Source organism: Lemur catta, chromosome 1 (assembly GCF_020740605.2).
Source record: "Lemur catta isolate mLemCat1 chromosome 1, mLemCat1.pri, whole genome shotgun sequence".
Lineage (NCBI taxonomy): Eukaryota > Metazoa > Chordata > Mammalia > Primates > Lemuridae > Lemur > Lemur catta.
The window spans coordinates 36,546,403-36,558,938 of record NC_059128.1 but is presented as its reverse complement, the minus strand read 5'-3'; the positions used below and the strand labels follow the sequence as shown (position 1 = coordinate 36,558,938).

Below are 12,536 nucleotides of genomic sequence, written 5' to 3'. Positions count from 1 at the left end.
TTTGTGCTTTTATCTTTTAGATGCCTAAGAGAACATCTCACATAAAATTCTTTAACAGGTTTTGTTGTGATAGCTGATGTTTACGTAAATAATTTCTTTTGCACTTGGATCATGTTTGTCAAATTGAAGGCATAGTTAAGTAAAAGACATACTTAAGTGATATTTTATCTTAGGAAAAATATGATTAATGGAGGTAGTAACACTTTATAGCTGGGAAGGAAGGTCTATGTTGATAATGTGTTAAGGAAGTTGAAAGTATATCTTGATTTTTTAAAGATAGGATTTTTGTTAACTTTATTCATGGTAAGTAAAGCCGTATGTTGTTTATCATCATTTATGCTTCTCTGGATACAGAAGTTTGAAAATATTTTGAAGCAGTTGAATGTTGAAGTAGGATTCTATTGTTCAGTGTTATTCTAGAAAATGAAGTTAGAGTAATCTTATTGCCTTTTCCTTCTGATATGATTAGTCAAAAAGATGTTTTTGTCAAATAAAAGTATTATTTCTGTTTTCTTAAATAAAATTTCAGAGATGTTAAAAAGTCTATAACTAAAAGAGTGGAATTGAAATGTTCCTAATGCAAAGAAATGATAAATGCCTAAGGTGACAGATATTCCAATTACTCCGATTTGATGAATTCACATTGTATGCCTGTATGAAAACATCGCATGTACCCTATAAAGATACAGAACTATTATGTACCCATAATAATCTTAAACAGTTATAAATCAATTAAAATAAAAGAAGGAAAAAAGTCTAGAAGTTGTTATTAATGCTATTTTTTAAAGTTGCCATAATTATAACTAAGTGCAGGTTTGGAAATGACACAAAGGTCATAGGCTGTGAAATTAGAATGAGACCATGAGTCATCTTTTTTATTCTCTCAAACTTGATAGCCAGCTATACTCAATATTATTAAAAATTATTCTTTAGAAGGTTTATATATGATAACTTTTTAGAAAATTCAAATTCCTGAAGAATGAATTTTCTAATTTAAAAAATTTCTTTACTGAGAAAATCCAGAAAATCTTTGTTTCAACTGTTATCGAAACTTTTCTTAAATGTCTAAGTTCATTTGTTATGCCATAGCAAAAGTATGTATAGAACATATTGTAGGGCTTTTGTGGGATTGTGTCGTGCCTTAGAGTCATTGCTTTTTCATTCTAATTGTACTTATTGCATGTATGTAATCTTAGTATGTAATCTTAGTAACCATGAGTAGCTATGGATTTTAGCTGAAAAGATGGTAGAATTGGGAGTGCCAAGGCAAAGTGGAAAAGTTAAGATATAGACTGAGAAGATAAACCAGAAAGAATTCTGCAAGAACTGGCAAATATGCAGGTATGTCAAAATCTGGCTATACATAGATACAGTTGGATAGCAATCAGGAAGAAAACCAGCTTATGTATATTCTAAAGGCAATGTGATTAGTCAAAAGTCTGATCAGGCAATCAATGGAAAGGAGATTATAGATGTTGCAGAACAAGTTGACTACATGGTCACAATTCCAAGTAGTCAGTCAGGGTAACTAAAAGAAACTGATGGACAAAGAAGGAGGGGAACAGGTTTAAGGGATGGACCTACAAGGGAATCTTGATTCTGGGATAAGGTTCTAATTGAGCTATGATTTTAAAAAATATACATTTTTGCTTTGAGATGAGTTAGTTTGAAGATATGGACAACCTGTGGCCATGTCCAGAAGTAGGAACTAGTATCAACAGGTAAGAGTGAGTCTGGATATTAGAGCTATACAATATGTAATACTTTTTTTTTCTTTTTAACCAAGTAAAGAAACCAGGGCTCAGAGCATTTAATTTGAAAGTGATTCTGCTATTAAGTGTACTCATCAAGGATCGTCTTCAGTTGCAGTATGTGGAAACTCTTAACAAGCCTCCACTTAATTGTCTCATTGGAGTAACTGACATCCATTCTGTAAAATGTATTGACTGATGCCTAAGGCATAATGAATGCATGGTGAATGGTGTCCATTAGAAGCTGCCCTCAAGTGCACATCTGTACTTCTCTCACCAGTTTAGTTATACACCAAGAGTTATAAGCATTGATAACCAAACCTTCTTATGCCAGTCATACTTGTCTTTGTAGTTATGTAATTTAATTAAATATACTAATTTAATCAATATGCAACTAATATGTAATTTAATTAAATATGCGATTTAATTAAATTGGGGAAAATTACAAAACTCTAGAATTCTGTTTCTCAAGTTCTTGACTCACTTTTTAAAAAATGGAAACTGAACAATATAGATGACATTTATGACCTATAGAAGCAGAACTCCAATTAAAGACTAGAATTTGGCTGTATGTCATTAAGTTAGAGAATGTATACTTACTATATACGTTTTAAGTTAAAGTATTTAAGGAGAGAGAGAGATTGATTCCTTCCTTTAACATACTTTTCTAAGTAATCAACTCAAATCCTGATCATGTTGATTAAAGAGTTGTTTTACTGTATTTGAAGATATTGATGATTTTTGGGAGTTTCTCCAATATTTTCTTCTAGACTTCTTATAGTTTCATGACTTAGGTTTAAGTCTGTTATCCATCTTGAATTAATTTTTGTGAGTGGTGAGAGATATCCTGTTTCAGTCTTCTACATGTGGCTATCCAATTTTCCCAGCACCATTTATTGAATAGGGATTCTTTTTCCCAATGTGTATTGCTAGTGACCATAGTTAATAATGTATATTTCAAAATTGTTAAATGAATAGATTTCGGCCGGGCGCGGTGGCTCATGCCTGTAATCCTAGCACTCTGGGAGGCCAAGGCGGGTGGATCGCTTGAGGTCAGGAGTTCGAGACCACCCTGAGCAAGAGCGAGACCCCGTCTCTACTAAAAATACAAAGAAATTATCTGGCCAACTAAAAATATATATAGAAAAAATTAGCTGGGCATGGTGGCGCATGCCTGTAGTCCCAGCTACTCGGGAGGCTGAGGCAGTAGGATCGCTTAAGCCCAGGAGTTTGAGGTTGCTGTGAGCTAGGCTGACGCCATGGCACTCACTCTAGCTGGGCAACAGAGTGAGACTCTGTCTCAAAAAAAAAAAAAAAACAAAAAAAGAATAGATTTCAATTGTTCTTATTACCAAAAAAAGTATGTCAGGTGATGGATATGTTAATCAGCTTGATAAAATAGTTCCACAATGTATACATATATCAAAACATCACATTTACCCCATGGAGAGAGAGAGATATATGTGTATATATATAAAATTATTATTCATCAATTAAACATAAAATTTTAAGTTGTCCCTCTAGGTAAGACCAATAAAAAAATTTTTTTTAAGTTATAAAATAAGGTGGGCTTTGTAAATTAAGTTGTCAAGTTAGAATTTTATTCTGTGGCCAAGAGGAGATAGTCAAGGCTTGGAGGCCATTTTTTGTTTGTTTGCTTTTGAGACAGGGTCTTGCTCTGTTGCCCCAGGTAGAGTGCAGTGGTGTCATCATAGCTCACTGCAACCTCAACTCTTAGACTCAAGCCATCCTCCTCCCTCAGCACCCTCACCCTCAGTAGCTGGGACTACAGGCATGCTCCACCATACCCAGCTAATTTTTTCTATTTTTGGTAGAGACAGGCTCTTGCTGTTGGTCAGGCTGGTCTCAAACTCCTGACCTCCACCAATCCTTCCACCTTGGCCTTGCAGTGCTAGCTAGGATTACAGGTGTGAGCCATTGTGCCCAGCCTGATAAACCAGTTTTAAGGGGCCAGTACAGTAATTTGGATGAGAAATAATGAAGGCTTGGAATAGATAGTAACAGTGAGGATAGACAAAGGGATGTTTTAGAGACAGAATATTGAAGTGACTGATTTGGTATAGGTTATGAATTAGAATAAGCAAGGATGAATTAAAATATTATGACCTGACCTTGAGCACTTGCATGGATGGTGTTAAACAAGATAATAAAGGCTGGAGAATAGGCAGTATTTTTTATTTTATTTTGTTGGGTGGGGAGTGTGCAGAAATGAGGGATGAGGTAAATACTTTCATTTTTGACCTTTTAGGTTTTGTTAGGGTGTGGCTCCACTGCTTAGTTGTGTGGCATTGTTCTGATTTTTAGCATGTAAATAAAACTTCCTTTTAAAATCTTGTTTCAATAGCTTTCCACTTTGTGTTTTATTCATACTTTTAAAGATGATTCATTAGATGTTTGTGATATCTGTATGACTATTTGTGTTAATCAAAAGTATAAAATGTTAATTTAATGGGTACCTGCCAGTTACCAGACTGAACTGTACACATGTTATCTCAAAATTTATGAAACTCTAAGAGACTGGCATTTTTATTCTATTTTGCGTATGAGAAGAGGCACAGAGAGCTTAAATATTATACCCAACATCATATTGCTAGTAAATAATGGAGCCAAATTTTGGAATTTCAAAATCTGAAAAACTTAGGTTTTTCTGACTCTCAGAGCCTATGAAAGTATTTGGTAGGCTAAAAGAGTGGTTATTAATAATAATCTGAGTCTAGAACAAGGGGTTCTGTGGACTAGTCAGAAATGAGAGGAAAAAAAGTAGGTTGGGGTAATATTTTTGGAGGACGTTAAAGAAGTTTGAACTCAGTTTTACAGGCAGAAGGGTACTAGTGAAGATGCGTAAGCCTAGAGTGAGAGGACTAGAATCAATAGAGTGTCTCAGAGGGGTCAATATTTGAGGATTCATAAATTGGAGATTGAAGTCATTTTGTTATATAAATTTCATCATGAATTCTTTGAATATCACAAATATAAAAATTACAATTTTGAATTATGGCATCAAAAATTTACAATAGAAGTTTCATACATGAAAGTGAACTTTCTTAGGGAATTAACAATAGGCTCTTTTCTGTGGTTATGACAATGTATACATAAAAATTCTTGTTCCTTATGGCCCCAGGAATTATCTCAAAGGTTTATTCTTAGTTTCATAATAAACAGATTATTCTTTTGGTGTAGAGAATACGTATTTTAAAAGGGTGAGAAAGTCCTAAGGGCTTTAGTTATAAATTCTGGATGTCAAAAGACTCCAAAATTGTACTTAAATAACTTTAAATCTTTCAGAAAATACAATAGGTTTTTTGTTTGCTTTTAATACTTGGCTAAAGACAGGTCAACATCTGAGCTAAACCAGTAAGCAGATAAAAGGGTCAAATTATTATTATAGAAAATTAGCTTCTATTCCTTTTTCTTCAAGCTATTATGCCAATTTGATTCATTGTGGCATGAATAAGACTTGCCTGATCCGAAACGGTTTAAAAATAATAATTCATTATTATGGTTTTTCTCTTTTTAAAGGAAGAGGCTTGTATTATCGGTGATTATGATTTGCATCTATTATATTGCTATTAACTTTGCTTTCTAAATTAAAAAAGGAAACAAATTGGTTATTTTACTTTTATTGGAATTCATCATGAAATTTTTAGTAAGCATAAAAGAAAGAATTGTATATAAAGAGAGTAATTTCCTTTAGGTTTTATGGTTACCTATTTCTGAGTTCTATTTAATGGAAAGTTTAAATCAGTAGTAAACTGTCTCACTTTCTAATAAATGGTGGTGTTTTTTAAACTACTGTAAACATTCTAGTAGAATTCTACATTAGATATCAATTTGATTATCTTTACTTTTTAGTAGATTCATACCATAAGAAACTAAGATTATTCATTCCTATAGTTATGAATTTTCCTACTTTGCATGTTCAAATCTGTAATTATAAAGGTTTTAATTAAATCTATAATTATAAGAATAATTATAAATGTTAGCATTAGTTTATTTTTTTCCTTTCATGATAATTCAACAAGTAGTTTTTGAACTTTTACCAAACAGGAAGTTTTGTTTTTTTTTTTTTTTTTAATAGACTTAATTTTTTAGAGCAGTTTTAGGTTTACAGCAAAATTGAGCAGAAAGTACAGAGTTCTTTTATACCTCCTGTTCCCACACATGCACAGCCTCCTGCACTATCAATATCCTGCACCAGAGTGGTACATTGTTATAATCAATGAACGTATATTGGCGTGTCATTATCACACAAAGTCCCTAGTTTACATTAGGGTTTCTTTGTGATAAAGTATGTTCTATTGGTTTTGACAAATGCATAATGACGTGTATCCACCATTATAGTACCATACAGAGTTGTTTCACTACCCAAAAAATCCTCTGTGTTCTGCCTATTCATCCTTTCCTTCCCCTGGTGACCACTGACCTTTTAACCATCTTCATAGTTTTGTTTTTTTAATTTGGCTCATTTCTTTTTTAGCAACAAATAATATTCCATTATTTGGATTTACTGAAGGACATCTTGGTTGCTTCCAACTTTTGGCAATTATGAATAAAGCTGTTATTAGGTTAGTGCAAAAATAATTACAGTTTCGGGCTGTGAATTTTAAATCATTATAACTAGGCTCAAACACATCTTTATTAATCAAAATAGGAACCATTACAATCAATACATTTTTGCCAACAAGAAATGTTTGTTTATTCCTGTAGCATAAAAATCTGTGCTTTGGGGTTTGACGAACTCTTGGAAAGCATTTTGTGCATCCTGCTGGTTATAGAAGCATTTTCCTTGTAAAAAGTTGTCAAGATACTTGAAGAAGTGGTAGTCAGCTGGCAAGAGGTCAGGTGAATATGATGGATGGGCAAAACTTTGTAGCCCAATTCGTTCAATTTTTGACATGTTGATGGTGCGATGTGTGGCGTTGTCGTGGAGAATTGGACCCTTTCTGTTGACTGTTGTTGGCTGTAGGCATTGCAGTTTTTGGTGCATCTCATCAATTTGCTAGCATACTTCTCAGATGTAATGACTTTTTCAGGATTCAGAAAGCTATAGTGGATCAGACGGGCAGCAGACCACCAAACAGTGACCATGACTTTTTTTTGGTGCAAGTCTGGCTTTGGGAAGTGCTTTGGAGCTTCTTGTTGGTCCAGCCACTGAGCTGGTTGTTGCCAGTTGTATAAAATCCACTTTTCATCACATGTCACAATCTGATTGAGAAATAGTTCATTGTTGTTGCGTACAATAAGATGACACTTCAAAATGATGATTTTTTTAAAATTTTCCGTCAGCTCCTGAGGCACCCACTTATCGAGTATTTTCACCTTTCCAATTTGCTTCAAATGCCAAATGATCATAGGATGGTCGACGTTGAGGTCTTTGGCATCTTCTCATGTAGTTGTAAGAGGATCAGCTTCCATGATTGCTCTTAATTGGTTGTTGTCAACTTCTGATGGTCAGCCACTGTGCTCCTCATCTTCAAGGCTCTCATCTCCTTTGCAAAACTTCTTGAACCATCACTGTACTATACGTTTGTTAGCAGTTCCTGGGCCAAATGTGTTGTTGATGTTACAAGTTGTCTCTGTTGCTTTACGACCCATTTTGAACTCGAATAGGAAAATCACTAGAATTTGCTTTTTATCTAACATCATTTTCATAGTCTAAAATAAATATAGACAGCAAGTAATAAGTTATTAGCAAAAAAACAAAGTGAGAAATGTGCATTAAAAGGATGTATAACATAACCACATTTAAGCATGTATTCCAGGCCGGGCGTGGTGGCTCACGCCTGTAATCCTAGACCTCTGGGAGGCCGAGGCGGGTGGATCGCTCGAGGTCAGGAGTTCGAGACCAGCCTGAGCGAGACCCCGTCTCTACTAAAAATAGAAATAAATTATTTGGACAACTAAAAATATATATAGAAAAAGTATTAGCGAGGCATGGTGTCGCATGCCTGTAGTCCCAGCTACTCGGGAGGCTGAGGCAGTAGGATCGCTTAAGCCCAGGAGTTTGAGGTTGCTGTGAGCTAGGCTGACACCACGGCACTCAGTCAAGCCCTGGCAACAAAGTGAGACTCTGTCTCAAAAAAAAAAAAAAAAGATTGTATTCCAATATCAAATGGTAAATTTCAACAATGCTAAAACTGCAGTTACTTTTGCATCAACCTAATATAACCATTCGTATTTTTGAATGGTCTTAAGTTTCAGCTCATTTGGATAAATACCTAGGAGCTTGACTGCTGGGTTGCATGGTAGAATATATTTAGTTTTGTAAGAAATTAGTATATTTATATGTCAATCTGTAGAAACCCAAGCAATAGAGTTACTTAGGGTAGCTCTATCTCGTTTTAGGACAAGAAGCAGGAAGCAGTGGTAAGTAATTGGAGAAGGGGTATAAGGGCTGATAACATACGGAGAAAGATTACAGGAGAAGCTGAGGGAGGCTGGAATTGAATTATGGAACAGGAAAGTCTTACTGATGTGGATTCTTCCTTGGACAGGATGATGCTGCCTATAAAGGGTTGAGTAGTGGGGCAGTGCTTTGTAGTATGTGAGTTTGTATATATCAGAGATTTTAAAAAGCTTTTTTTGTAAAGAGTATAATGGTAAACTTTTGATTTATATATGTAAACTTAGAAGGGGGTATGACATTTATGTGTCATATTATTTTGAGTTGGAATTATAAAAAGAGAATTTTAAGTCACTGAACATTTAGTAGTGTCTGAACATGTCTCAATTGGTTCTCTTAAGAAATTATTTTAGTCTAAGTTTTGGTTTATCCAGTTTATCCTTTGCTTTCCCTTTTAAGTTTCAACTCTTTTCTTTCTTTAAATAGAACTTAAGGTTTCATTCAATAGCCACTTCTCATACTCCAGCACGTACATTGGATTACAGTAACACCGTTCTCTTTTAGACATAGACTTATAGGTATAAGTTGGCTATTCAACCAAGATTCTCCTCAAGCAGCTTTCAGATGGAGCTTCCTTGTGTTGCAACAAAACTCACAAACAACCAAACAGAAAATATAGGGAATTCCCAACACAAGCAATCCAAAATGCCAAGGCCTTCCAAACAAATGGGAACCACTTAAAACAAGAACCAACCAAATCCAAACCACCCCAAACAGTGCCACAGGTGGAATTAAGGGTCTTGGCGTGCAGGCTGGGAAACTTAAACAAAATGGCTGAGGCTCTCACAGCAGTTCCCAAATCTGTTTCTTTTTCCCCAGTGAAGTTCAGGTGGCAAGGGAGCTGCATCTAATTTGGGGAGACAGAGAAACGGGAGTTTCCTGAAGCTAAAACAGGCTCCAGCAGCTGCTGGGGCTGTCCCTTAGTCTCTCACCTCAAAAAAGAAGTTACTCCTAGTGGTGAATACCCATGGCTTGACCTGGGGCTGCTTCCTGCCTCTGCAGTCATGGAGTTCCATTCCACTGGGGCACCGATGGGCCCACCCAGGGATGCCAAATTCTGTTAATGAAAGTTCGGCACTAGTCCCTGAGGCTGCATCAGAAGAACAAGAACAAGTAGCTTGAGAAGAAGGAAAGAGAAGTTTATTAATTTGCTGGCAAATGAGGAAAAGGCAGACTTATGTCTTAAAGTACCAATTTCCTCAACTCGTTTGTTCCATACTTTTCTAGATCTAGACTACTAGATCTAGATCTTTTGTAGATCTACACTAATGGGAAATAATTCAAGCTTGTGCCTAGTCATGTTGGCGACAATTGGAATGTGAATAAAGCCTGTTTTTTGTTTGATATATGGTTTTCTAATTCTTTCAGATCATTTTTCTATTCCTGGAGCACAGATTCTTTTCAGTATTGATTCTGACCGTTGTAGTAGATCCCAGACTGACTCATTTTATTTAAAAAATTTAAACAATGTTTTGTGTGCTTTTAAAGTTAGAATGGGGACTATAAAAATCAAATCTAATGTTTTCTGGAGTGATCCTGATATTTAGATATTCTGTGTGATAGGCAATCTGTCCTTGTATTTGGCTCAGAAAACATAGTTGCCATAACTATTATAGAGTTTGTCTCTAAAATAGGTAGCAGATTAAGGTCACAAACAGAGTGGTAAAGAATGACAAGTCGATAAATAAGAAGTCACTGTGGTGAATATTTGGTTTTTATTATCTACTCAAGATTTACACTCAAACTGTATTTTGTGTCATTCTTTCCTTTCCAATCCAGTTTTCAACTTGACCAACAATGTGGATTTGGACAACACCAAAAAGAAAATGGAGATGTACCAAAAGGAAAACAAAGATGTTATTCAGAAAAATAAGTTAAAGCTGGTTGGTTGCTAAGTATTTTCATCTTCTTTTGTATTAGAAACATGTTTTCACATGATACATTAAAAAATTGTCTTCCTTTAAAAGTTGTTACATTTCCAAGGAATTTAACTGAAATTTAGGCCAGAAATAGTACTATATGCTATGCAGGTAGGCAGGCACACATTACTGTAGCAAAAACAACTTACATTAAGACTATGCATCCTTAAGGTAGGTGGTTGTTAACGCTATTTTTGCCTGTCTGTATAATCCTCTGGTAAATGTGCTTTTGGACAATGGTCATAAAACAATGGAGGTTCATTTTTATCCTTGGACATTAGTTTACTTCTCATCTAAAGGAAGGAGAAAATCCAGACAGACACTGATGGAGCTCAAGAGAGAGATAACAAGGACACTATTTATTAGAAACTAAAATGAGAATTCATAATTAAAACAGAGGAACAAATTTGTAAGCTAAGTTTAACTTTGGTTTCTCTATTAGTTACCTTTTTTGTTTTACTGAAATAGTAACATTGTCATATGCAAAAATAATTTTGGTTTGTGTAGTTATCTAATGTTGAAATTTGTTTTGTTTTGAAATGTTTCAGGATTTGAAATTCATTACGAAAATATATTCTATAAAGGAAAAAGAATTGTATGCATACAAAGATGTAATTATCTAATTTATATGATTTAGCTACTATCATTTCTTGAGTACAGCTTGGCTTTCTAGTTTTGGGAGAAAGCAGAGGTAATTATTTTTGAGGTACTTTATCAGGAATTTGTAATCATTAGTAAAAATGATACAAGTATATTTGGATCGTGCACCTTATATTTTCATCTTGTGTTTAGAAGGGACTTCTTCTTCATAATCTTATAGTGTTTCACTCTGACACTTCTTTCCTGCCATAAAGTTCTCAGGGAAGTCACAGTACATTCTCATTCCATTTATATCCATCCTAGCTTTCTTAAAAAGGTATCTCATTTCTGAGAGCATGAATATGCCATAAACATTACTCTCCTTGCCCAGTAGCCTTCTCTGGGTTTATCAGAAGATGCATGCAAAGTAGGTATTGCTAGGTAACATATTGCATTAGCCCTATTTAACTCAATAATAGAAGGTTGTTCCTTTCAAGTGAGTGCTTTTTCTCATCCATAGTTTTAAGCTAGAAAATAATCTTGAGAGTTGTGATGCAAAAGTAATTTAATTCTAGAATGGTTGTATTATTACTATTATTTTTAAGATAGGGTCTGTCTTTATTGTCCAGGCTAGAATACAGTGGCATGATCATAACTCACTGTAACCTCAAACTCCTGGGATCAAGTAATTCTCTTGCCTCAGCCTCCTGAGTAGCTGGGACTACAGGTGTGTGCCACCATGCCTGGCTGATTTTTTTTTTTTTTTTTTTTTTGGGTAGAGATGGGGTCTCGTTATGTTGCGCCAGCTGTTCTTGAACTCCTGGCCTCAAGCAAACCTCCCACCTCGGCCTCCCAGCATTACAGACATGAGCCACTTTGCCTGGCCTGTATTATTTTAAAGTGGGAATTTTTAATTATTTGAGAACTTTATAATGATAGGATATTGAGTAAAACATTTCATGCATCTTATAATGAGTTTATTTGGACTGCTTTTAGTCTCATAGTGTATTAATGATTAGCACTTGAATATATTATAACTAAGTGTTTTGGTGTGTAATTCAGTATCATTTATTAATTGGTCATTCTTTGCAGAGCACTGTGTCATACTTGTTAGTGATACTTACCTGGGAGTTTGGTATTGACATACAGACTTAGGACCGCATTTTTAAGGATGGTGTAGTTAACATATATTGGTAAGGATGGCATCACTGGGTGGAATACGCCCTGAAGTAGTCCTTGGAGCATGAACCAACTTATATGGCTGATGTCTTTTTAGTAACTTGTCCTTTACCGTCTCTGTCAATGGCCTTTGTTGTCTCACTGTTCCAGAAATATTATTATTTTTATTCCAAAAGAAAAATACTATCTCTTGCATGATTAGGCACATAAAATGACTCATTTCTGACATAGAAAAATGATTACTGAATCATCCACTGAGGAGATTTTATTTATTTCTTGGAGCTGGCATCTAACATCAGTGTGACCATGGAAAAACTGAACAAAGGTAATCTAATCTTCAAAACAAAGTCTTAGTGAAAATTAGCCTAATTTTATTTTCAGTTTTCTGTATTCTCATGAGCAGCAGAGATTGCTGTATAGAATGTCTAACAATTTGGCCAAAAAAAATTTAGTTCAATAAATATTTCTTGAACATCTGGTGAGCATATTGTATACAAAGATGAATAAAAGCCCTCATTCTCTAGAGACCATGTAATTTCAGTACCATGTCATAAGCACATGAAAAGAGCTGTGTGCCTATCACTATGGGGGAAAAGAGGAGGAATACCTGATCGATTCTGGAAAATTGGGAAGGGCATTCCAGGGGAGATAATGCTTGAATAGAGTCTTGAAGGACATGTAGAA

At 34.9% G+C, this 12,536-nt stretch overlaps 1 protein-coding gene across 1 annotated transcript in view; it reads left to right on the top strand.

Moving 5' to 3' along the window:
• The window catches only part of MNAT1 (MNAT1 component of CDK activating kinase), a 194,441-nt gene that overhangs the window by 47,231 nt on the left and 134,674 nt on the right, over window positions 1-12,536 (top strand). Inside the window, exon 4 of the mRNA XM_045566155.1 lies at window positions 9,955-10,058. Coding sequence (XP_045422111.1) covers window positions 9,955-10,058 — 104 coding nt within the window. The remainder of the gene's footprint in view (window positions 1-9,954; window positions 10,059-12,536) is intronic.